This window comes from Protopterus annectens, chromosome 11.part0 (genome assembly GCF_019279795.1).
Source record: "Protopterus annectens isolate FY-2018-M chromosome 11.part0, PAN1.0, whole genome shotgun sequence".
Lineage (NCBI taxonomy): Eukaryota > Metazoa > Chordata > Ceratodontiformes > Protopteridae > Protopterus > Protopterus annectens.
This window is the reverse complement of record NC_056745.1, coordinates 1,195,744,820-1,195,769,496: the sequence shown is the minus strand read 5'-3', so window position 1 is coordinate 1,195,769,496 and position 24,677 is coordinate 1,195,744,820. Positions and strand designations below refer to the sequence as shown.

The 24,677-nt window shown below is 39.4% G+C and overlaps 1 protein-coding gene across 1 annotated transcript in view; it reads right to left on the bottom strand.

Annotated features, from left to right (window-relative positions):
- The window catches only part of LOC122814856 (chloride anion exchanger-like), a 526,231-nt gene that overhangs the window by 177,070 nt on the left and 324,484 nt on the right, over positions 1-24,677 (bottom strand). The window contains exon 13 of the mRNA XM_044087137.1: positions 16,756-16,825. Within this exon, the coding sequence (XP_043943072.1) occupies positions 16,756-16,825 (70 nt within the window). The remainder of the gene's footprint in view (positions 1-16,755; positions 16,826-24,677) is intronic.

The following is a 24,677-nucleotide window of genomic DNA, read 5'->3' as shown; positions in this document are numbered from 1 at the left end:
GTGACCCCTTCAGTAACATGCCCTAGTATGGACAAGCACAAAAATGAAACATTTCCACAAGTGACTCCTTCAGTAATATGTCCAGGTATGCACAAGCACTAAAATGAAACATTCATCATAGTGACCCTTTCAGTAATGTGTTCAGGTAGGTACAAGCACTAAAATGAAACATTCATCCAAGTGTCCCCTTCAGTAATATGTCCAGGTATGCACAAGCACTAAAATGAAACATTCATCCTAGTGACCCTTTCAGTAATATGTTCAGGTATGTACAAGCACTAAAATGAAATATTTCACCAAGCAACCCCTTCAATAAAATGTCCAGGTATGCACAATCACTGAAATTAAACACTAACCAAAGCGACCCTTTCAGTAAGATGTCCAGGTATGCACAAGCACTAAAATGAAACATTTCTCCACTTGACCCCTTCAGCAAAATATCTAGATATGCACTAGCATCAAAAAGAAACAATTACCCAAGTTCCTCCTTCACTAAAAATGTCCAGGTATGCAGAAGAACCAACTCAGCTCCCCTTGCATCTGCATATTATGACTGAAAACTGCTGCTTTCTGGTGTAACCTCAGGGCTATTTACACAAACTGATGTTTTCCTGGTGCTGCAGTTTTCCTGCTTTAAAGGTTGCTTTTGCACACTTATCAAGACCATATGACATTACTCATATCATTTGAAAGTTTTGACAACCTGCAGTTGTACTTTCAGTTTCTTATCTGATGAGCTATACAGTTTTAAATCATCAACAAAGAGAAGATGAGAAGTCTTTACACTTTGTTGTTTTCTAGGAGCCAAATTATAGTCATGGCCTAAGCTGTTAAGTAGACAGCTTAATGGGTTAAGGGCAAGGCAGAATAGCAGCGGTGACAGAGAGTCACCCTGGAATATCCCCCTTTGAATTTTTATTCCTGGGATAATAATTTGTCTTTTATCATGGCTTAATTGCAAAGTTGTCTGTCACTGTTTCATGGTCACTGCAATGTAGTCGATCAGTGTATGGTGTATCTTATACATTTTTAAGCACTCTTTTATCCATGAATGTGAGATACTATCAAATGCTTTTTTGTAGTCAATCCATGCCAGACTTAGATTCTTCTGCTTTTTACAGTTTGCCATTATGACTTTATTTAACAATAAATGGTCCTTTGTTCCATATGACTTTCTTTTATTGTCCTTTGGTTCTACTGCCATAATTGAGTTTTCTTCTAAATTACTATCAACTCTGTCGACATCAATTCCCGTGCATAGGTTATATGTCATCGGAAGGCAAGTTATTGGTCTATAGTTTTTAGGGTGGCTTGCAGGTTTACTCTTAAGTAGGAGCATTGTTTTTCCTGTTGTTAGCCAGGTTGGTGTCTGTTCAGGGTGTGCATATACATAGTTCTTACTCATATCTAAATCTTTGTGCAAAGATGTTAATACTTTTAACCAGAAGTTTGGTACTGCATCTGGCCATGGGGTTTTCCATTTGGAATCTTTTCTTAACTTTGTTTCAGTCTCTCTGGCTTTTACTTCATCCCATTTCATATCTTGTACCTTTAAACTTCTTATTCTTTCTTTTACTTCTTCTATCCATTTATCATCTTTATTATGTTTCCCAGGATCTTCATAAATACTTCTCCAAAATGAATCTATTTTTTCTTTTTTTTGGTAGTATTTCAATTCCTTTTGCCTTGCTTCCCAATTTTCTGTAAAACTGTTTTGGGTCATCAATAAATTGCTTCTTTTGTAATTTTCTTTTATATTTGTCTGCATATCTTCTAAGTTTTTCCACCTGTGCTGAGATTTTTAGTTTGTTATTTGCAATAGTGCATGATAGACCCTGGTCTATTCTAATACTGCTCATTGCTTTTATTACGTCAATCTTTCTTAGTATTTTTGGTGATCTGTTCCCTCTCCTATATTCTTTTAACAGTGACACTTCTTGCTTCTGGATCAGTATAGGTGGCTCCATTTACAATGAGATCTGCACAAAATTGTGTATAGTCTTTGAGGTTGAGGATACAGCTAAATAATGTCTTGTGGTTGACCTTGGCCTGGGATGCTGGTTTGTGTAGAGATAAGTTAAGCTCTAGAGTACATTGCATATTTATAGAGTTTACTGTACAAGGCCACTCCAATAGCTTTAACCCTGGGCTATACTACCAATTGGATAATAATATTGCACAGTAATAATTGGACACCCTTTGTAGGGCCTTTGAGTAGCTCATAAATATTAGCTGGATGGTGGCAAGCGGTACTACCATATAATCTAGGTAATAGGGGCACAGCTGGAGAACATGTGCCAGCCTTCCCCAGAAGTGTCTGTGTGGTTGTGTAAATGTATCTCAAAGTGTGTGTGTCAGCTACTTGGGCAGGGACATGAAGCACTGGTTGGACAGAGAGGGTGGTGGAGATTTTAGCTTGCCCAGCTAGGCTGAGATCTGGACCCTACAGCTGTGCCAGTGGGGATTCTTATTGGGGACCTGGGGAGCAAGGGAGTGACCAGCCCTGGACTGACTGTGATCTCTGTGTGGTCTTAAGGGAAATTGCACTTTACTGTGTGTATTTGTTATCCTTTCCTCATATATAAAATGCCCTCTCTGGTATTAGTGGTGAGAATTGAGGTTCCTTGATTGCTGGGCCAGGGCAATGGCATCGCATTTGTGTTTGGCAGCAGTGGGATATCCACATTGCACATTAATTAGTTGGCAAATACTAATTGGCTTGTAGTGGTGTGGGTAGAGTGAATCCTATAGCTTGTGTACAGTGAGCTTTGAAGGTGTTTTGTACTCCAAATCAGCCACGCAGTCAATACACAGAGTTCAGATCACAATTGTTTTATTTCTTTTGTTAATTAGTTAGTCAGGGTGAGCAGGCAGCATGTCAGCAGAGGAGTATGGAAAGCTGACAAGGAGCCAGCTGGCGGAGATGTGCCAGGCTAGGGGACTGGTGCATGGAAACCTGACTAAGGCAGACCTGATTGCAGCCTTGGTTACAGCTGCATCAGAAAACAGCAACCAGGAAGACAATCAGACTGGCAGTGGAGATATAATTCCCTTGGAGAATGGACAGCTCATCCATTCTGCAGTGAACTTAAAAACCCAGCTGGAGCTAAAGAGACTTGAGTTGGAGGCCTGGCATGTGGAATTAGAAGCAGCTGAGAGACTGAGGAGTCTACTGACTGAGGAGAAAGAGAAACTGATACGCCTGCAAGCTGAGGAACAAGAAAGGCAGAGACAGCATGAGAAGGAGATGCTGACTCTTCATCAGAGTCATGGAGGTAATGGGGAAGGGAGTAACTGGACCCCAGAAGCACAAAAGGTCAGTAAATTTCTTTTGCAGTTTAAAGAGGGGGATAATTTTGATAGTTTCATTTATATGTTTGAGAGGGTATGTAAACAGTATGAAGTTGACCAAGGGCTCTAGGTATGGTTCCTGACCCCCTTACTCCATGGTAAAGCTGTACCTGTTCTGTCCAAAATGTCTGACGTTGCATGTTTTGATTATACTGCTGTAAAGAAATATCTTTTAAGACTGTTTAACCTAACACCTGAAATGTATAGGAAAAAGTTTCATGAGCACAGACGCAAGGCAGATGAAAGTGTGTGTGAATATGTTGCTGAATTGAGCACTTATTTCCATAGGTGGGTGAGTGAATGCCAGGTCACCACTTTTGAATGGCTGGCAGACCTTTTGGTGAGGGAACAAGCCCTTAGCACTTTGCCTGAGGACATGAGGATCTGGTTAGCTGATAGACAATGTGCCACTTCAGATGAGTTGGGGAAGGAGGGAGACCTATACCTGGCAAGCAGGGCAGCCCTGAACAGAAAGAGGACCCCCCAGTACTGCTCATGGGTCTAAAGAAACCCATGGTGGGCAGCACAGACTGCCACAACAGAATCTGCCAGTAGCAGAGGAAGCCACTAGTGCAGGTACATGTCCAGGACCTAGGGTGAAATATTTTGAATGCAACCAGTGGGGCCATGTGGCATGCAGGTGCCCATGGAGGCAAGGTGGGGAACAAAAGGTGAGGGAGCCAGTAAGTGGGAAAGACAAAATGCCAATAGTAGGTTGTCTTGAGACAACAGGGGTACTAAACTACCATCCTGCAGATGTCCTGAGAGGGAAGGATTTGGATGAGGCAGTACCATGTGCTTATGCAGTTACACGCAGTGAGGCTAGGAGACAAGCATGTGGGTCTGGTAGCCTGGGGGAGACCCAGACAGACTGTATACTTGCAGCCAGGACTGCTGAGGTGTTTACTTCAGTGAGGAAGCTATGCCGTAGCAGTGAGACTGAATGTGAGCCACAGCTGCTTGTGGGTACTGATGGTCCCTTGGACAGAGTGACTGCAAAGGTAGAGGTGAGTAGTAATACCCAGGCTGACAGTGAGGCAGCACTGTCAGAGGATGCCAGACTTCTTGTGGAAGGGGAGCTGGGAAGGGTTACAAGGAGAGAGTTGAGACAGGCTCAGCTCTCAGACCCTACATTCCAAAGCCTGAGGCAGGTAGCTAGGGAGGCACCTGATTCTCAAGGAAAGGGGGAATCTGTATACTGGGACAAAGGGTTACTGTACAGAGAGTGGGCCCCTGAGGGAGGGCTAAAAGGTGAGAGAGTACAGCAGTTGGTAGTGCCTAGAGCCTACCATCTGGCACTTCTAGCCATAGCCCATGATATTCACTTTGCAGGTCATATGGGCATAAAACGTACAAAGAGGCATATTACACAGAACTTCTGTTGGCCTGAAATTTCCAGAGATGTAACAGGGTACTGCAGGATCTGTGAGTAGTGCCAAAAGGTAGGGAAGGCAGGAGACAAGGTAAGAGCTCCTTTGATGCCTTTGCCTGTGACTGAGGAGCCATTTCAGAGGGTAGCTATGGATATTGTGGGTCTTCTGAGTACACCAAGTTCCACAGGGAGAAAGTATATCCTAGTGGTAGTGGATTATGCTACACAATACCCTGAGGCAGTGGCTTTTTCCTCTATTGAGGCAGAGAAAGTAGCAAATGCTTTGTTAGAGATTTTCAGCAGGGTAGGTTTCCCAAAAGAAATACTGATTGACAGAGGTGCCAATTTCATGTCAGACCTGCTGGCTTGTCTGTGGAAGTGCTGTGGGGTGAAGCACATGAAGACCACCCCTACTATCCCCAGACTAATTGTCTTGTTGAGAGGTGAAACTCTGCAATCACATCCATGCTATGGGCATTTGCAGATCAGTTTAAGAGGGAGTGGGACAAATATTTGCCCCATCTGTTGTTTGATTACAGAGAGGTTCCCCAGAAATCCATAGGTATTTCACCCTTTGAGTTGCTGGATGGGCATAGGGTGAGGGGACCTCTAGATTTCATTTGAGATGAGTGGGAAGGTGAGTGCGAATCTCACAAGGAGTCTGTTGTGGTATACTTCCTAAACCTCAGGACAAGACTCAGGGAACTCATGGGCTTGGCCCATGAGAACATGGCAGAAGCCCAACAACAGAAAAAGGTGTGGTATGACAGGAATGCTTGAGCTAGAGAGTATGTTGTGGGGCAGCAGGTAGCGGTTCTCATTCCTGTCAAGACACAACAAGCTGCAAGCAGCTTGGGAGGGTCCCTACAAGGTGGTAAGAAAGGTAAGTGATGTTAGCTACATGGTGGAACTGCTAGGGAGATGGCAGGTGCACAAATTGTACCATGTTAACATGATGAAACCTTACCAGGATAGGGAGGCCCTTGTGCTGAACATTTGCAGTGGGTTTCAGCAGGAGTCTGACAGAGATCTGGGGACTGATCTCCACAGTGAGGCTCGGGCTGACACCTCAGTGGAAGGGGTAGCAATGACCCAGCAGCTATCTCCTATCCAGGCTTGGGAAATCCGAGCAGTGTTGCAGGAAGTTGGGGACATGTTCACTGGGAAACCAGGGTGCACCCACCTGGTGCAGCACCAGGTGGATACAGGACCCCAAAGCCTATTAGGCAGGCCCCTTATAGGGTGCCTGAGAGAGTCAGACAGACCCTGAGGGAGGAGGTACAGGAAATGTTGAAACTAGGGGTGATTCAAGAGTCCAACAGACCCTGGGCCTCCCCAATGGTGCTGGTGCCAAAGAAGGATGACAGCACCAGGTTCTGTGTGGACTACAGGAAATTAAATAGTCACACAGAGTCAGATGCTTACCCCATGCCTAGGACAGATGAGGCCCTAGAGCAGCTGGGTGGGGCTAAGTATCTTACAACCATTAATCTTACCAAAGGTTACTGGAAGGTGCCCTTGACTCCCAGTGCTAGAGATAAGCCAGATTTTGTGTCTCCATTTGGCTTGTATGAGTTCACAAAGATGTCCTTTGGGATGAAGAATGTCCCAGTGACTTTACAGAGGCTGGTAGATCATATCCTAGCAGGAGCAGGAGGGTTTGCCCTTGCTTACCTAGATGATATTGCCATCTACAGCCATTCCTGGCCAGAGAACCTTCAGCATGTCAGGGAGGTGCTGGGCAGACTACATAGGGCAGGGTTGACCATTAAGCAAAGCAAATGTCAGGTGGGTATGGTGGAGGTCTCCTACCTAGGACATAGAGTGAGAGGTGGTAAGATAAGGCCAGAGCATGCAAAGTGGAAGCCATTCAGGCATGGCCTGCACCTGTTACTAAAAAACAGATGAGGGCATTTTTAGGGACAGCAGGGTACTACAGAAAGTTCATCCCCAGTTATAGTACCATAGCTGCTCCCCTCACAGACCTGACAAAAGAACAGGTCAGATAAGGTAGTGTGGACCCCAGCATGTGAGCAGGCATTCCAGAAGCTTAAAGAAGCTTTGGGAGGACTCCCTGTGTTTGCCAGTCCAGATTACAGCAAATAATCTGTTGTGCAGCTGGATGCTTCAAACCATGGGGTGGGGGCTGTACTTAGCCAGATTTTTTCAGAGGTGGAGCACCCAGTAGTTTATTTCAGTCATAGGCTCCAACCCAGGGAGGAATACTATGCAGCTGTAGAAAAGGAATGTCTAGCCATAGTGTGGGCACTGCAGAAACTCCAGCCTTATCTGTATGGAAGGAAATTCATTGTTATGACAGATCACAAGCCCCTAACATGGTTAAATAGAGCCAGCCAGCAAAATGCCAAGTTGCTAAGATGGAGCCTGGGGTTGCAAGCATATGATATGTCAGTATAGCACCGCAGTGGGATTAGCAATGCCAATGCAGATGGGCTCTCAAGACAGGGAATGGGGTGAGGTACACTCAGATAGACCTAACCCTCTCAAGCGGCGTTTCTTAAGGGTCACTTGAAAAACTAGCTTGAGTTCTCCGGGGGGGGGGGGGATCTGAAGACTGATAGAGAAAGGTGAAGGCTGCCAGCCTAGCCAGATAGAATTTTATAGACAATTCTGTCATTTGTAAATACGAATGTAAACTACAGGCTTGTTGTCTTAAATGAAAAAAAAATGCTGTTACAAAAATGTGGCAACAGTGCTCTCTACGACCCAGTAAAAGCATGTTGGGACCCTTTGATCTAAAGTTGGCTCCAACCGGGCTAGATGAAGGCTTCCTGCCTATTGCTTTAAGGCTAAAGTTAATGACCAGAATTTATATGTGGAATGTCCTTTATTCCTCTAAGTGTAAAATAATGTAAATGCAGTTTCTGTGTGGCCTGGGAACCAGGAAAGTGTGAAATGATGTAATGTTTTATCAGAACTGCAGTTTCAATTTAATCAGATAGAACCAAAAGGCATTGAGTGTTTTTGTCATGAACATCCAGCTCAGCACTCTGCCTGTTGTCTTATGTAAGTTATCTTAGACTTGTGTTTTCTTTTAGAGAGCTAGAAATTAGAAAGTTTAGACTAAGTGTTTTTCTGTGTTGTCAGAACTGTACTACTGAATTATTTTAAGTATTTCTGTGTGATCTCTGAACTCTTGACTAGCACTGACTGTATAGTAAAAAGCATTGTCTTGTGGTTTTACTTATTTATTATTAAATATTTTAAAACCTTTTAACTGTGGCTGGTTTGTGTAGAGATAAGTTAAGCTCTAGAGTACATTGCATATCTATAGAGTTTACTGTACAAGGCCACTCCAATAGCTTTAACCCTGGGCTATACTGCCGATTGGATAATAATATTGCACACTAATAATTGGACACCCTTTTTAGGGCCTTTGAGTAGCTGATAAATATTAGCTGGGTGTTGGCAAGTGTACTACCATATAGTCTGGGTAAAAGGGGCACAGCTGGAGAACATGTGCCAGCCTTCCCCAGAAGTGTCTGTGTGGTTGTATAAACATATCTCAAAGTATGTGTGTCAGCTACTTGGGCAGGGATATGAAGCACTGGTTGGACAGAGACGGTGCTAGAAATTTTAGCTTGCCCAGCTAGGCTGAGATCTGGACCCTATAGCGGTGCCAGTGGGGAGTCTTATGGGGGACCTGGGGAACAAGGGAGCGACCAGCCATAGACTTGACTGTGATCTTTGTGTGCTCTTAAGGGAAATTGTACTTTACTGTGTGTATTTGTTATCCTTTCCTCATATATGAGATGCCCTCTCTGGTGTTAGTGGTAAGGATTGAGGCTCCTTGATTGCTGGGCCAGGGTACGGGCATCACACCCTCTGCCCATCAGAAATGTCATCCTTCTGTAACATTTCTTGACCAATTTTATGAAACTAGAAAGCAGGAGGAAGAATCCAGCTATCCTTCTGGTATTCTTCCTAATTTCTTCAAACATTTCCTGTCATGGTTCTGATCTATTATGTTGCCACTGCAGTACTTTAATAAGCTTTTTCCTACCCAAGAAGACTGAATGCTGTAATTAAATCAAAAGTGACTTCACCAAAGTATTAGTTTAAGGGTGTGCACACTTATGCAACCAGCTTATTGTACATTTTTTTTATTTTTTATATTTTTTCCCCTAACAAATGTATTTGTTTTTCAATTGAATTGTACATGCTATAGGCCACATTAAAGGTGGGAAAAGTTTTGAAATGATTTATTGTGGTCTCTTTTTTTGTATCACACTAACCTGGCATTTTAACAGTGGTGTGTTCATTGTTGGATTACAGTAAAGGAAAACAACTTTTTGAAAAAAAAAGTTAACATTTGGTGGAGTTCTCTTTAAAAAAAATGTGTATACCATTCATACCTATCCTTTCCCACTAATAGTACATTTAGTGTCAAGGCTGAAAACATTAAGAAATAACAATAATTAATAATCTTCCAAGATTAATAAACTGCATTAACATTAACTATCCAGCAGGTATCTTATAAGCACATCTCACAAAATCATCAAGTTGCCATCTTGGGCTTTAGCTGAAATTGCTTGAGTGTCAGTAGCATGCAGCAAAAAAAAAAAAAAAAAAAGATGAATGGCATAATGCCGAATGGTGTTTCCCATAAACAAATCATTGCCAATGTGGTTACTAAGTGCGTGTTGGTAATTATTAATTGTTTTGGGAGATTTCTCCCTTCAAGCTGCTGTGAGCAAGTAGTTGGTACAGTATATATAAGTTCAAAGATGTCGGGTGGTGCAGGAGGCCTGCCCACTGCAAAAAAACAACTACATTTTTTTTCACCATTTTGAATTTTGGGCAATTTTTCTTCTTTCAGCACATTGGCTTTCAGACGTTGGAGTTTCATAATAGAACCAACACCCTGACAACTGAATCCATTCTCTATTCTCTCTAGCCAATAAGAAACCTGCTCAGTCCTCTAACACAAAATGAAGGCCAGAGTCCCTAACAGATGCAGCTCAAGCACTGTGCTTTACCAACAAGAATCCCACCACCCAATTTAATCCTTAAGAAAAACAAAGGCAGTTGTAAAATATACACTAACAAAATACATTTTCCTAAGAAACTAATAACAGCCTTAACTAGTGAAAAAATACCCTAAACCTGATGCCCTTACTTATCATTCACAACTTAACAGTACACAGAAAAATAAAAAAAACTAGAAGCAGGAACTTTCCAAACACAATACCTTCCCAGCTGCTCTGAACAAATCACCCAAACCAGTCAAAATCAGAAGTAAAGAATATAGGAAAGAGTAATCAATAAAATCATACAAAAACAGTGCAAAGTATCTTGAACTTGAATAATCATGTTTTTGTATGCACAAAGGCTATTCAGAAAGCTTTTAATGGTATTGTTCTAATAATAGTTCAAATGGAAACACAACACAAAAGCACAAACTAGAAATAAATAGAAGACGCACAAAATGCACAAAAACTGGGGAAATACATAAATGGATTATATAACAGTGAGATGTAGTGATGTGATGTCCAACATTTGGGACTGTGGGAGTAGGGCTCAGGTTATGATAAGTTGACTAGTGACTTTTTGTTCATTATGTAACTTTTCTTTACTACAGTACAAGGTATTATACTTATCTAGCACCTCATCCCACACATTGTGAATCAACATCTATGTATAATTCTCCTTTGTCTTTCTTTATTCCCCTGTCTCTGTTTCTGTCTTTCTGTCTCCCTGTATTCCTTACTAAGGTGTGAGTTATTTTATCTACTGTCTACCATCGCCAACAATAAATTATGGCTTCAACAAGATTAGTAGGGTTTTGTAAAAATTAATTTAAGTATTTCCAGGTACAACAATATTTCATTTACAACTCAAAATCTAACATAGGTATATTTGTACTACAACAATTGTTATTCAACACAAAAATCTAGAAAATACCTGTTAAAAATCTAGAAAATACCTTTTTAGATGCATTATTTGTAGGCAATTTAACAAACAAAGGCAGAAATATATACTTTTTAATAAACTAATATGAATAACTTTAAGGGTCTGTTTCCAAAAGAATCTAAACTTGGGGTGGCTTGCTACCATGATCATATAAATCAATCTCAATTACATACATATGCAATCCCTCATATAGTGTGCATTAATGAGGAACCATGCAGGTTTACCTACAATTCCAAAACATAGTTTATCCTTGCTACTCCAAAATAGGATCAAAATAAAATAGTGTGACATGCCACTCAATAAATTCTTTAAACTATTTACCTGAGTGGGCTGTTTTGGTGTCAGAGAGGGCTCTCCCTGCATGTCAGTAGTGCAACTGTAGGCCATATATGAGTAAAGCTCATATGTCCACAGGACACTGCACATAGTCACTGCATACTGCTGTTTTGTCTGTACAGCTGCATACATGAACAGAGTTATTCCTGTCACACCTGAAATATCATGAATGAATTGTAGTCTATATCAGATGGTAGGGTGAAATAAGGCATAAAGTGCAATACATTTCACTACCTTTCTTCAGATTTCAATAAAAAATATTTTGTTAGTGTAAGGAAAAAATTATCAGTCCCCTTAGCAAAAATGTTGTATTATAATTTAATGTGCTGCTTTAATTACTTACAATTTTATATATTTAATCTATGTTCAGCCCTTTGGGTTTTTAAATGTTCCCTATAAATAAAAGCTTGAGCATTAATTGGCCGATTGAAGTAATTCCTCATTGCACATAATGTGACCTTAAAGAGGCAGTATAATGTGACCAGAAAAAAATGGCATTTGCCAGCTTTTCATAGCATAAGTGGGGGAAATGCATTTCCTGAGGAAATAGTGTACAGTTTGCACTCAAATATTTGTTATAGGTTTGTAGCTTTTCAGGCCAAACCCTTTTTGAGACTGCACCTTTCCTTATGGTACACTGGATTTACATTCCAGAAGCAATAACCTCAAGACGTGTCTCTTAATTTATGAAAGCATGTGCAAGGCAATGTTTTGCATGGCATGTTGGTTTAACTCAGTCCTCCATTAGGTGGTGAGTGCAGTATGCTGATTCAGTGACAGATCTTGCAGAGCTTTGTATGCTTGGTGAAAATGATTGAAACAGACATTGCCTGTATTGGTTGATAGGGAGAAATCATTTCTTTATTCCAGCACCAGTCATTAGATATCATTTAAGTCTGCAGAGCATTCAAAATTACAGACTTACTTTGGAAGCTGCTGTAAGCATATGCAAACCATGTTACAAATCTTGCCAAGGATGGTGCAGACATATGTTGTCTTGGATACCACCTCTGTTAGCCTTTTTCTCCTAATGCAAATTTTAACAAGCTTGTCCCTTACAGATGGAGGTACCCTTGTCCCTAGGAGTTAAATCTTAATTTAGTTGGGATTTAGTAAGAGACCGCATTGCTTTAGTCATATTTATTGGACATTTTGTGGGCACTGCTGTACTAGTTCAGATCAGCAGCTTAGTATGTGAAAGCATACCTATCTGCATAGACTAGCAACTTGAAACCACATACCTCATGTTGCTGTGCCCTCTGAACAGACACCGTAAACAACAGTGAATCTAACACAGATGTACAAGGAACACCTCTGATGACTTTCCTGGGTTTTGATGTTCCTATTTTGCAACAAATATTTTGCATTTTATATTCCAAGTAGTTGAAAATGCAGGTTATGGGCTGATCTGAGACATCTTCTTGCTCAGTCCTGGGAATGGGTATGGTATATTATAGTATGTGTCAAATGAATTGGATGAACCCAAAAACACAGTCATGACAGTGTTTCTTTGATTAAGGCACTCTATTTTGCAATTTATTATACTGAACACTCTAATGTCATGCGTACCTGGTCTAGACCCATAATGCATACCACAGAGAATGAATTGTTACACCAGAAAGCCAGACAGTTATATAAAGCTTTTTCCAGTAGCTTTTCAACAAGACTAAACATGCAGCTGTAATTACCGAGATCTTTGTATAACGTTTTTGTGATACCAGCAGCTTCCATCCAAATGGAGATGAATAATCCTGCTTATTATGAATTTTATATGACCTAACTGTAAGCTCAGTGATCAGATGAACAGTGTTTCATGGTAATCCACCAGGCGATATTGATCCTTTATCTTTAATCCACCAGGCGATATTGATCCTTTATCTTTAATCCACCAGGCGATATTGATCCTTTATCTTTCCAATTAGTAGTTCTAACAACCATCTCACTAACCTGTCAGAAAGAATTTAAGGAGATTAGGATTCTGGTTCATATTCAGAGCTGCAGCTGATACATTCTCTCATTCTGTTTTTGAAGATTTATGTGAAAGGAATCACTGCAACTCCTCTTTCTCCTTCTAGAGGGTGGGATCCAGGAAGATGACAAACTGCACCTCATCATTATCATCATAATCATCATGTCTCCCCTTTTCCCACTTTTCTCTTCATGAGATTGGAGTGTTGCATCAACTGTCACCACTTCTCTCGATACAGTGCCACTCTCCTGCCTTCCTTGGATGTCATACTTGACTGTCACAGATCCTCTCTAATGCATCCATCCATCCATCTCTTAGTTGAAATGTCTTTATTTTCTCTTGCCTTCTTTGTCTTTCTTCCAAATAATCTTCACCAGATTGTCTTCTGCTTTCCTGCACATGTGCCAGGGCCACCATTCTGACCTTCCCTGCAACTTGAGATACTTTTTCTTCTGCTTTGATGTGATGATTTCTTTATCTGTCCTGCAGTATGCATTCAATCAACCATCTCAGGCACTTCATCTCTATACAGCAGTACTGATCACACCTCTGTTTTATTTAGCATACTTCTCCACTACCTTGGCATCCTTCTGTCACACACTACCCCTGATACACATTGACAGCTGTCAGCTGGTTGCAGTATCTCTGATTCTAGCTTTGACCACCTTCTTCAGTCATCTCTACTCCTAAAACACCCCTCCCATATACCCATTCTATCTCTTTTTTTAGCTTTTTCTGATTTCCCCCACTTGCTGCCTAGACGAAAGTTTTATATGTACTCACTTTCCTCCAAAGTGCCTTCAATTTTGCATTCCATTTCCCTTTCATTTGCTAAAGTTCTTGTTCAGAGTCTGGTTGTAATGCCACATCATCTGCATTCAGCAGTTTGTTGCTCTTTCCCTTTTGACCTCTTTGCTAATGTAGTTCATCACCTGTATGAACAGCAGTTGGCTTAGACTTGATCCCTGATGCATACTCACTCCTACTGGGAACCCTGTTTGTACTCATATCCTTGTATAGACTGCACTAATTCTATGAGCATTTCCTGGGACTTTGAACCACTGAAAGACTACCTAGATCAGCTTTCTTGGGACATTATCGCATGCTCTCTTCAAGTCTTGAAATATCCAGTTGGACTGTTTCCTGAACTCTAGCCTTTTCTCCAGTATCTGTCTCACTGCAAACTTTGGGTCAATTGTGCTGAAGCCTGATCTGAATCTGAACTGCTCATCTCCCATCTTACTTTCTACTACTCTGCTTACTCATTTAATAAATCACATTCCACAGCACTTTCATGCAGTGTGACAGATGTTTGATACTTCTACACTGCCCACAGTTGTGAATGTCCCCTTTGTTCTTGTACACTGGTACAAAAATGCTTATTCTCCTGTCATCTGAGATTCTCTCCATGCTACTATGAAAATCTCTAGGAGTCATTTTTCTAACTCACCCAGCATCTTGGTCATATTTGCTGATTCTTTATCTCAGTCTGCTGCTTTCTCTGACTTCCCGTTCCTAAGTACTGTGCTGCTTTCTCTGACTTCGCGTTCCTAAGTACTGTGCTGCTTTCTCTGACTTCGTGTTCCTAAGTACTGTGCTGCTTTCTCTGACTTCGCGTTCCTAAGTACTGTGCTGCTTTCTCTGACTTCACGTTCCTAAGTACTGTGCTGCTTTCTCTGACTTCGGGTTCCTAAGTACTGTGCTGCTTTCTCTGATTTTGCGTTCCTAAGTACTGTGCTGCTTTCTCTGACTTCACGTTCCTAAGTACTGTGCTGCTTTCTCTGACTTCGCGTTCCTAAGTACTGTGCTGCTTTCTCTGGCTTCACGTTCCTAAGTACTGTGCTGCTTTCTCTGACTTCACATTCCTAAGTACTGTGCTGCTTTCTCTGACTTCACGTTCCTAAGTACTGTGCTGCTTTCTCTGACTTCACGTTCCTAAGTACTGTGCTGCTTTCTCTGACTTCGCGTTCCTAAGTACTGTGCTGCTTTCTCTGACTTCACGTTCCTAAGTACTGTGCTGCTTTCTCTGACTTTGCATTCCTAAGTACTGTGCTGCTTTCTCTGACTTCACGTTCCTAAGTACTGTGCTGCTTTCTCTGACTTCACGTTCCTAAGTACTGTGCTGCTTTCTCTGACTTCGCATTCCTAAGTACTGTGCTGCTTTCTCTGACTTCACGTTCCTAAGTACTGTGCTGCTTTCTCTGACTTCACGTTCCTAAGTACTGTGCTGCTTTCTCTGACTTCACGTTCCTAAGTACTGTGCTGCTTTCTCTGACTTCACGTCCCTAAGTACTGTTCTTACTTCTGCTTGGAAATATCTTCTTCCTCTTTCATTGTAGGCTCCAATATGGGGCAGCACAGCCACTGTTCATCTCCCTTCATTCAGAGGCTGCTGGAAGTATTCCTTTCTTGTGCCTTTTATGTTTTGTGGACTGGTGAGTAGATTGACGCAAGCATCCATTATGACAGACCATACCTGTTTCCAGGAAAAGTGCAGTTTTAATTGCCACGTTAGTCGCATACCCATGTAGTCTTTCAGTATGTCATCCATAGGCTCCCTTCATTGGAATAAGGATATGTCAGAGCCAATCCTTATACCCTCTAGTCCGTATCTTCCTTCCTACTATACACCTGTCTTCCTCCTGCCATGTATAGCTAAAGCAGTGGAGAAGGCGATGGGTTCCCAAATTCAGAAACGTGTTGCTGACCGTGGTATTTAGTCCAGAGTCAGAGACGGGCATAAGACTGTGACTGTTTTTTGCCTAGAAATGGATACTATGTCATGTAGCATGGACAGGGTCTAGCTTATGATTGCTGATCTAGACCCTTTACAAAAAGGGCTTATGCAGCTGATATAAAAAAACTTTCTATTAACATTAAAGCTGGCAATTTAGTATCTGACTATACATTATCCTGTCTTTGGTGTCAGGGGGTTGTTGCTAGACCATAAATGTTCCCATTCTTTGACAGACAATTCTGTCTGAACCTTCCAGACTTACACTATGTACTATGATATGTCGATAATACCCACTCTTTGCATACCCAAGATGAGTAAAAAGGAAAATACACAAGGATGTCACAAGACTATGTGAATAGTTTAACAGTGTGACCTCCAAGAAAACTGATGTGTGACCAAAAGTGCACATTCTGGAATGCCAGTAAATTCAATTTCTAAAGTATTTGGGAGTACTGTGTTCAAAAAGGGGTCATCTGAGACTGGGGGGCTGTGAATTGTTTCCACTACCTTCTCTCTAATTTTGATTGCTATGTAAAGGTGCACAGGTTTTCAAGACTAATGTAAATAGGTAACTACTCATTTACCATAAAATATGTAGATATGCATGCCCTGAGGCTAGAGCAACTGTTGGCAAAGATGTCCTGATTACCCATATGAAGTGCAGACTTTTCTTGCTCAACATTCCTGTTTTAAGATCCACCCTGTACCACAGCTGCTATAAAACAAAAAGTGGTGATTTATGCCATTATGGGCTGAACATATCATTAATTCAATATTTCATTTATTCTTTCATAACTTCATTCATTCATTCAGTTACTTATTCATTTAGTTATTGCTAAATGTGTAAGTGGACTAGACTGCCACAATCCCAAACTAATGTTTACATTACTATGTCATGATAAACAGTTTATTGCCTAAATAATGTCTTGATTAAACTAGATGAAATTGTTTATGTCATGGATCTCAGGCAGTAGACAAAAACGCAAAAGGCATTGCACCATGATTCCATGCAAGAAAATAAGAAGACAGTATAATGAAATGTAAAATAGTTCTTACATTTATGTAATCTTTTCTGTCTCTGTAGAGTTCTGTCCCATTGATGTTACCCAAAACACAGCATCGTGGACTGCAGATAAAAGTTTAGAATTAGAACCACATTATTCTGTCACATGTGACCATGTGATCACATGAACATACAACAAACCAGTAGGAGACATTCACTAATTCAATCAGCCCTTGCTTATGCTAATAAATTGTTTCATGCCACAGTTATTTACAGTTAAAAAGAAAGACGTTTAGTTTCTATTTTTAATATATTTTGGGCAACACTACAAAATTCCATCTTAAAATGTCAAGCCTTAAAATGTATGTTTGCTCATTAGTGAAACCTTACTACATCAACATTTGCCTTGTTGCAGGTGCTGTAGTTTAAGGTGAGGTTATGCAACTGTGACAAAGAAGTAAATCTGAGTTTTTGTTTTCTAGAACTTTTCTCTTTTTCTGCAAGTTTATGTGACCTTGGAAGTAGTTTATTATATGGAGAAAAGGGATGTTGATGAAGATGCTCAGCTTTGGGGTTTCAGGGGGCAAAGGCCCCTTTGCAAAAAATTATTGAAACATAGCCTTGTGCAGGGATTCTGAAGTGTAATTCATTACAAAATTATTTTTTAGGTTTAGACACTTTCATTACAATGTTTTGTATCTCATTGAAGGGAGACATTATATTTCATTACAAACTAGATATTTTGGTCTGGAAAAAAGTGCATTAGCTATTAAAACATGCATACTGTCTAAAAATCAAACTTTGTAAAAACATTACCAGTCATACATAACATAACCTGACTAATCTCATATTTTACCCAGATTCTACCAAGATATTAAGTTCACATTGAACATGCACTTGCCCTTTAAGGACTAAGAATCCAATGTTATTTTGGATCTTAAAAATGTCTTAATGTTAAGCTACGTATAGAGGTAAAACTGCATTTTCCTGTATCTGCTGATAGAACTTGTTACACCTAACATGCATTTCTCCATTATTCGTGTAACTAATTCTCATCATCTTTGATTAAGAAAATCATCTCAGCAGATTGGAATGAACTTGCACAGCTAGTATCCTACTTGGCAACACTGATTTTCTGTCTGTGGAATAAGCAGAGCATGGCTACAACTAAAATATTCTAGCAGTTTAGAGCTACAAATGAGGAACTGTGAGGCACTGTGTTTCAGATGAGCCACTATTTAGCATTTAGAAGCTGCAGTATGGTGCTTGGTGTGGACAACAACATTTTACAGGAAGCACATGTAAGTGCTATATAAGGAGAGTTCATCTTATGATTAGCTTGACCTGCATGAAGCCAGATCAGACATAAGTTCATCTTCAATTCAGATTAAGAGGTACAAAATAAACGTGCTCAGATCTCAAAACAGACACATCATAATTTTTGTGCCATATGGACAGAATACTTTAGCCATATAGGGCCTTTTCTGTCATACATAGCTAAAACAAAGTACAAAGGACCCTCACAAATAAATAAAATGGGAACATTTTTGTTTTCATAAATGTCAATAACTTAGTGTAAGCATTTGGCTGTTTTGGTTAGTTTACTCTAGAATATATTTTAATAAAGCTGAGACTGAAACTCCACCAGCAGTGGTCTTCGTTAGACTGCTATGAGGTAATTATGCATTTCATGCCGTGGTAGCAACATCATTATGCAGTAAAAGCTTTATTAGTTTATCTCTAGAATAAGGATACCTGCCTACCCAGACCTGCTTAGACTGTATACAGAAAGTCTTTCATTGTGGAGTTACCTTATAATTACAAATGCAAGTAGGCATATAAATTATTGTGTAGTATGCACAAATACTTTTTTTTGTAATTTTCAAGCATATGCAGAATAAAACATAGCAAAGCTCAACTGAAAAATAAAGCATCTAACAACCCATGTCTTTAAGAAAGCATTCAAACTAGCATGATTCACATTACATTAAATATACAGCAAAGCATATATAAAATAGTTTGGTGAACTGTTTTAACTCTAGTTGTTTTTTAGGTATCTTAACTGGCATGCCTTACTTGCATTACCAAGTCTATCTATCTATCTTGACTCCATTCCTAAATATATCTGAAAATATGTTTCCCTTAGTAGTCAGACATGATCAACAAGTTAGCTACTCAGTCAAATAAACCAGACGATAAAGAACCAACCAACTAATCAATTGTTCAGACTTAAAACAAATAATGCATTTTCTAGAACTCGCTGTTTCAGTGCATTTTAAAACATATTACAGTTTGGTAGACAAAATGTAATGTCTTTGTATAAAATTGTGTGTTCTATGTAAATAAAAAGAAAAAAAATAATTACACTATTTACTTTTGTCTTAAAGTAACAATGTGATGGCCAGCATATTGCTCAAAACTAAATTTCTTTATCAATGTTTCTGTCCATGGGAACTCTTTGAACATTTCTGAAAGGACTGCATTACTAAAAACAGCATTTTCAGTCTGTGATCAACAGGAAAGAGGAAGATGTTTAGTTCCCAGTTGCAAAGACATCGGATTTGATTTATTTAGCAAGCTGTTCAAGGGGTGACTCCACCACTTGGGGCTGTGAAGTGTCACAACCCACTTAAAATGTCCTTAACCGCTGAGTCTTTTGAGGAACAGCATTTTGGAACACATTTATCCCTTGGATTGTTGTTGAAAGAATTTATTTTAAACAATCAGGCTATATATGAAACAGATACTTTGTTAAGAAAAAGTGGCTCGAAACAACTTAATCCCAAATACAGTTTTACCCTAATGACAGACATCTTTCATGCTCAGTTTATCCACTTTATCAAATTCACTGGGGGGGGGCTGCAGCCTATCCCAGAACTCATTGCATATAACTCAGAAATCATGGATAAGAAAGATACCTACCAGTTTATAATGGGGCACACAAGAACACTCATATATCAATCTCATACATCAATTGAGCTACAGTGTTTCTTTGTTTTTTTATTTTTTGGAAGGAGGGTATAAAAGGAAGGCAGAGCACCAATTAAAATGCATACAGACACAGGGAGGATATGTAAACTCCAAAGAGAAGGCACCCTGAATCAACCCACAGAACCAAGGGTTGTGAGGTGGCAATGATAACCACTGCTCAACCTGAGCTACCCATGTTGGCTACCTGTAACAATTCAGTAAGAAATGTGGGTAAAAAAATTATCTGTATAAAAATCAACTTATGGATGCTTCACAAACAGGATAGTTTTACAGACAACCTGCCTCTTCTCCTATCACAGACATGTGATGTAATGCTGCAACTAAGTAATTAAAGAAAAAGCCCACTCTCTAATACAGTTAATCTTATCTCAGTTAAGTTTTCCCCCTCTAATATTGCATCGGCATTGTTTTGAGCTTCCAAACCCTTCAGTAACTATCAGGTATTTTTTTTTAATTTCAACCTGATTCCCAGCTATAGACCATGAAGGCCACATCATTTTTTTCTATTCAGATCTCATATTGTTTCAGAAGGGATTTTTTTCTTACCCCTGCATAACACAGGCTAAACAGCACACATTCATTCTATGGTCTTCACTATTGGTCATTACCCCAGGTCTGCAAAGCTTAATAGCTAAAGTGAAGCCCTTTTTCCAAAGAACTGGTTGTTGGAAACATCTTTCTATGAAGTGCAGGGATGAGATATACTACAACACTATAAAAACAAACTGGAAAATACTCTCAGTTTTGGCCACTATGTAACTCTACAAAACCAAACATAGTAATGAAAACTATAGGCACCTGTCATTTACCTTACTAGCCCCTTGAAAATGGTCTAAATGGAGAAAACAGGACTCTTTTATGATGTCTAGGCTATGTTATATTAGATGGAGCCAAACTGCATTCTGAGAAAACAGACTGAAAAAAAAACAAAATATTACTCTCAGAATTATAATGCCATCTGTAACTAATGATCATAACCCCATGTTCACAGTCTGGAGCTGCTCAAAAGCATTAAAACCATACCAAATGATATAGTCAGATAAACAAATAAATAAAAATAAACCTCATTACTTCACTTGCATACTTAAAAATAGCAAATGGGATCCCTTAAAATTCCTGGCACTCATCAAAGCCATACAATGCTTTAAACAACTCTTCTTTAATTTTCTAAGCTCTTTAGACCCTCTGTACCATAAAACATCAAATCTGAAGCAATCTCCTGGCAAAATGAAAATTACAGAAGGAGAGAAGGAAAGAGCCCCATAAAAACAAGGGAATGTGTGTCGTAAAACAAGGCAATACAACTAATCCCAGTACAGTGAACTTCATAATCAGGTAAAGTATGCACTTCAGAAGTTTAAACAGAAATTATATATCGAATAAGAACAGGTAAGAATCTCAAACATTTCTGGCAAAAATCTCTGAGGTCATACACTCCTTAAAACTAGGTAAAAAAGTATATGTTAGAAGCTGAGGGGTGTTCCACTGAGGACACAATTTGAAAGCATAATGTTGTGGTGGTGTGATGGGTTTTACAGCAATGTGTTGCAATGTGCGAGTTGGTGGAGTCCTTTTCATGTTTTATCCATTTTCTTCACTATGGAATGACCATGGAGTAGTTATATATAATTTAGGGGGTTGTGGTGGATGCAGGAGGATTGTCCCCTTGCAAAAATGATTGTGTCTGTGTTTATTAGGGTTTTTGACTCAATGGTTTTGATATATATCTTTCAAAAATTGGTGAGTCAAATAGGTAAATCAGTAGAAAATTCTGCTTTCTCCATGATGCATCCCCCTTACAGTATATATGTAAATTTAATGAGTACTATCTCTCCTCACTAGTCTCTCCCCACACCCTAACCCCCCCTAACTCACAACCCTACTTCAACTTCAACCTGTCATACTTTCAAATTCCTATCTGTTACCCACTCCTTTGATCCTAAAAGTGCTCTGTCGACTCAGAATAACATCTGCAGCTAGTGACAATCACCTGTCGGAATATTTCAGCCTAGCAACTGAAGGTACAAATAAACAGATCAATACACGAATCATTCAGCTCAAACTTTGGAAGTTTTCATTCATGATAGCTTCTTAAAAAGGGGGTACCTTAACAGGGATATAGCCAGCTATAAACCTATAGCATACCACCTATTTCAAAAAATTCTTTAAAGGGTATTCATATCCAGCAATTACAGACCTAAATTAAAACAACACAAACTCCATGCCTTTCGTGAACTACACACAACAGAAGTTGTAGTTTTAGCTTTTACAGAGCTTGTCCATAATAAATGCAACATAGGAGATACTTCCATATCCCTGAACATTGTCTTCCATCTCCTATTCATGTGTAGATTCATTCACCTAATTCTACAGCCAACAAGTATGCAGTGGTTTAATAGCTACTTGTCTATATGGACACAATCTGTCTTATGGTCAGTTACTCTATGTACCCCAAAGCTAATCACTATAGAAGTACTTCAAGGTTCATATTAGGTCCTCTCCTGTTTAACCTCTTAATCAGTGAAACAAGTAAATCCTCACTTCTTGCAGGTGACTATACCCTCTCATTCTTCAGTCAATCACTTACCAAATATATCTTCAAATTTCAACTATCCTTTACAAATAATGAAATCTGTCTGACCAATTCTGAGCAACTCCTCAATTTTAGCAAAACAAAACTCACGCTTTTCAATAGCTTACCACCAAAAAAATTTTAGGAAATTTGACCTCTTAGTTTTTTCCAGTAATGACACACAAACTGAAGTCATAGAACATACCAAAATATTAGGAGTAACAATAGAACAAAAACTCAAATGTGGTTCAAAAACCACAAAAAGCTCAGTGATTCCACAAGCACAGACCATTTGATACTAAAGAGACCTGATTTTCATCATTTTGTTTTTATTTACTACCTAATCTCATTTATATTTCTCTTGTTTTCACTGCTACCCTACATACAATCATCTTCGAAAACTAAGCCAGAGATAAAACAAAACTGTAAAATTTACTCTAGGCTTCACCATGTTAATGGGACTTGAAAGCTGTGAGATGAATGAAACTCATCTGGCACTTTCACTCACTCTGTCTATAAACAATCATGTGTAGATAGCTTGTAAACTATATATTTTAGTTTTAAGGCATTTGACAGTTTGACAGTGTGAGACGATTAAGCTGTTAAATGTTTTCTTTTAAATGTTCATTAATCCTCTGTGGGTTGTTTGAGGTTGAGTGCTCCATACATCGCACTTTTGCTAAGGCACTGCTAAAATGCCTAGCCAAATAACATCCCTCCCAGCCAAAATAGGCAATAAATTCTTTAACACCCCCTCCCCCAAAATTTATAGTAAATCAAAGCTTACCGTTATGATACTCTTATGAAACCCTGAAACAGAACCGAGATCCTACTCTAAAAAATGAACCAAGATTCACAAATCAGACAACATCCCTGAAAACTCAGCCAAGAAGTGAAACAGCATTCCACTTTCATTTGGACAAATACCTCAAATAGGTCAGATCAAACTGATGCTAAAAAAACTTCCTGCAAACATAGAGGACCTGTCCCTGCTTTCAGTATATAACCTAATTCACATCCAGTATCCCTAACACTACACACCTTTTACTCTATCTGACCATCATTTCACAGTATCTGAGCCCTGACACCTCACTGCTACCTTCTTTAAATATCCTCACCCATTTATCCCTATTTCATGACCTTTCCCACCCTTCTGTCTAACTATAATCCCCCTCACACCTCCCATCATAATACCCAGTAACAATATATCCTGTTAACTTCCCCAGATTGATTATCTCTTATCTGCCTTGTTTTTCATCATACGGATTTTTCATTCATTTTTACTCTGCCTTTATTTCTTTAACTGTATTCTGCCTTCACTTTGATGCCCCTTTAGACCGCTGACTGTACTTAACAGCAAACTTGGTTTACATTTGTTAAACTGTTTTCATGAATGCACTGTTACTATTGCAACTATATTTAAAAGTTTTTCCTATTCAATAACAAATTAATCTGTAAAATCTATGCAGATGTACAGTAACCAAATGGCTGTTGTATCAGTCTTGGTTGGAATGCATGGTTGAAACATTTCTCCCCTGCTTCCTGCTGAAAATGTTCTATCCTGGTGCCCAGATGGAAATAAATAAATAAAAATCATGTCAACACAGCAGTTCCTGTGATGGCCATTTTAGGGTTTAAGAAATGAAAATATAATGAGAAGGAAAGTTATTCTGACATATTAGTAGCACAGAGAACATCCATAAATGTATGAAACATACACATTTCTTTTCAGTTTCGGGTTAAGGTTTTCTTTTCAAAATGTCACTATAAGGCAATCTTAATTGCCATTTTTAACACCCTAGGTGGTAACCCATCTTCACCATGTATATTCTTTTCTTAAAGAATCCTGAAAGAAACTAACATGACAAAAGTTTCAGACAAAAGTGACTGAGATGTTTAGAGATAACGGGCAAAAAAACATCAAAATGTGCTAGATTTTGTAGCACCCATGATGCCAAATATGTCATGTCAGATGTGAATGCGATTTTTTTTGACAGAACAGCCAGACTGGAAATTTAACTGAATTGAAACTGCAGTAAACTTAGAGAGGAATAAGCATCAGTCCTGCTACTATAAAATCACTAAATTTGCCACAGGCATGTCTTATCGCTCACACCACTGCTATGCTCTTAATGAACTTAACTGGTATGAATGCCGCCATCATCTTGACTTTCTATAACTACCTATACCACACAAAATGATGTACAAATCTGAAATCTGCCCTCCCTTAAAACCATTTTTACACCCTCTACATCCCCACCATAACTTTCTGTTCCAAAAATAAACAACTTATAACTGTATACAAACCTAACAAAAGAGCTGGCCATGATCTTTACTGCTATGCTATTGCAAAACAATGGAACGCCTTACCTACAGGTATCAGTGCCATAGACTGTCTCAATGGGTTTAAGG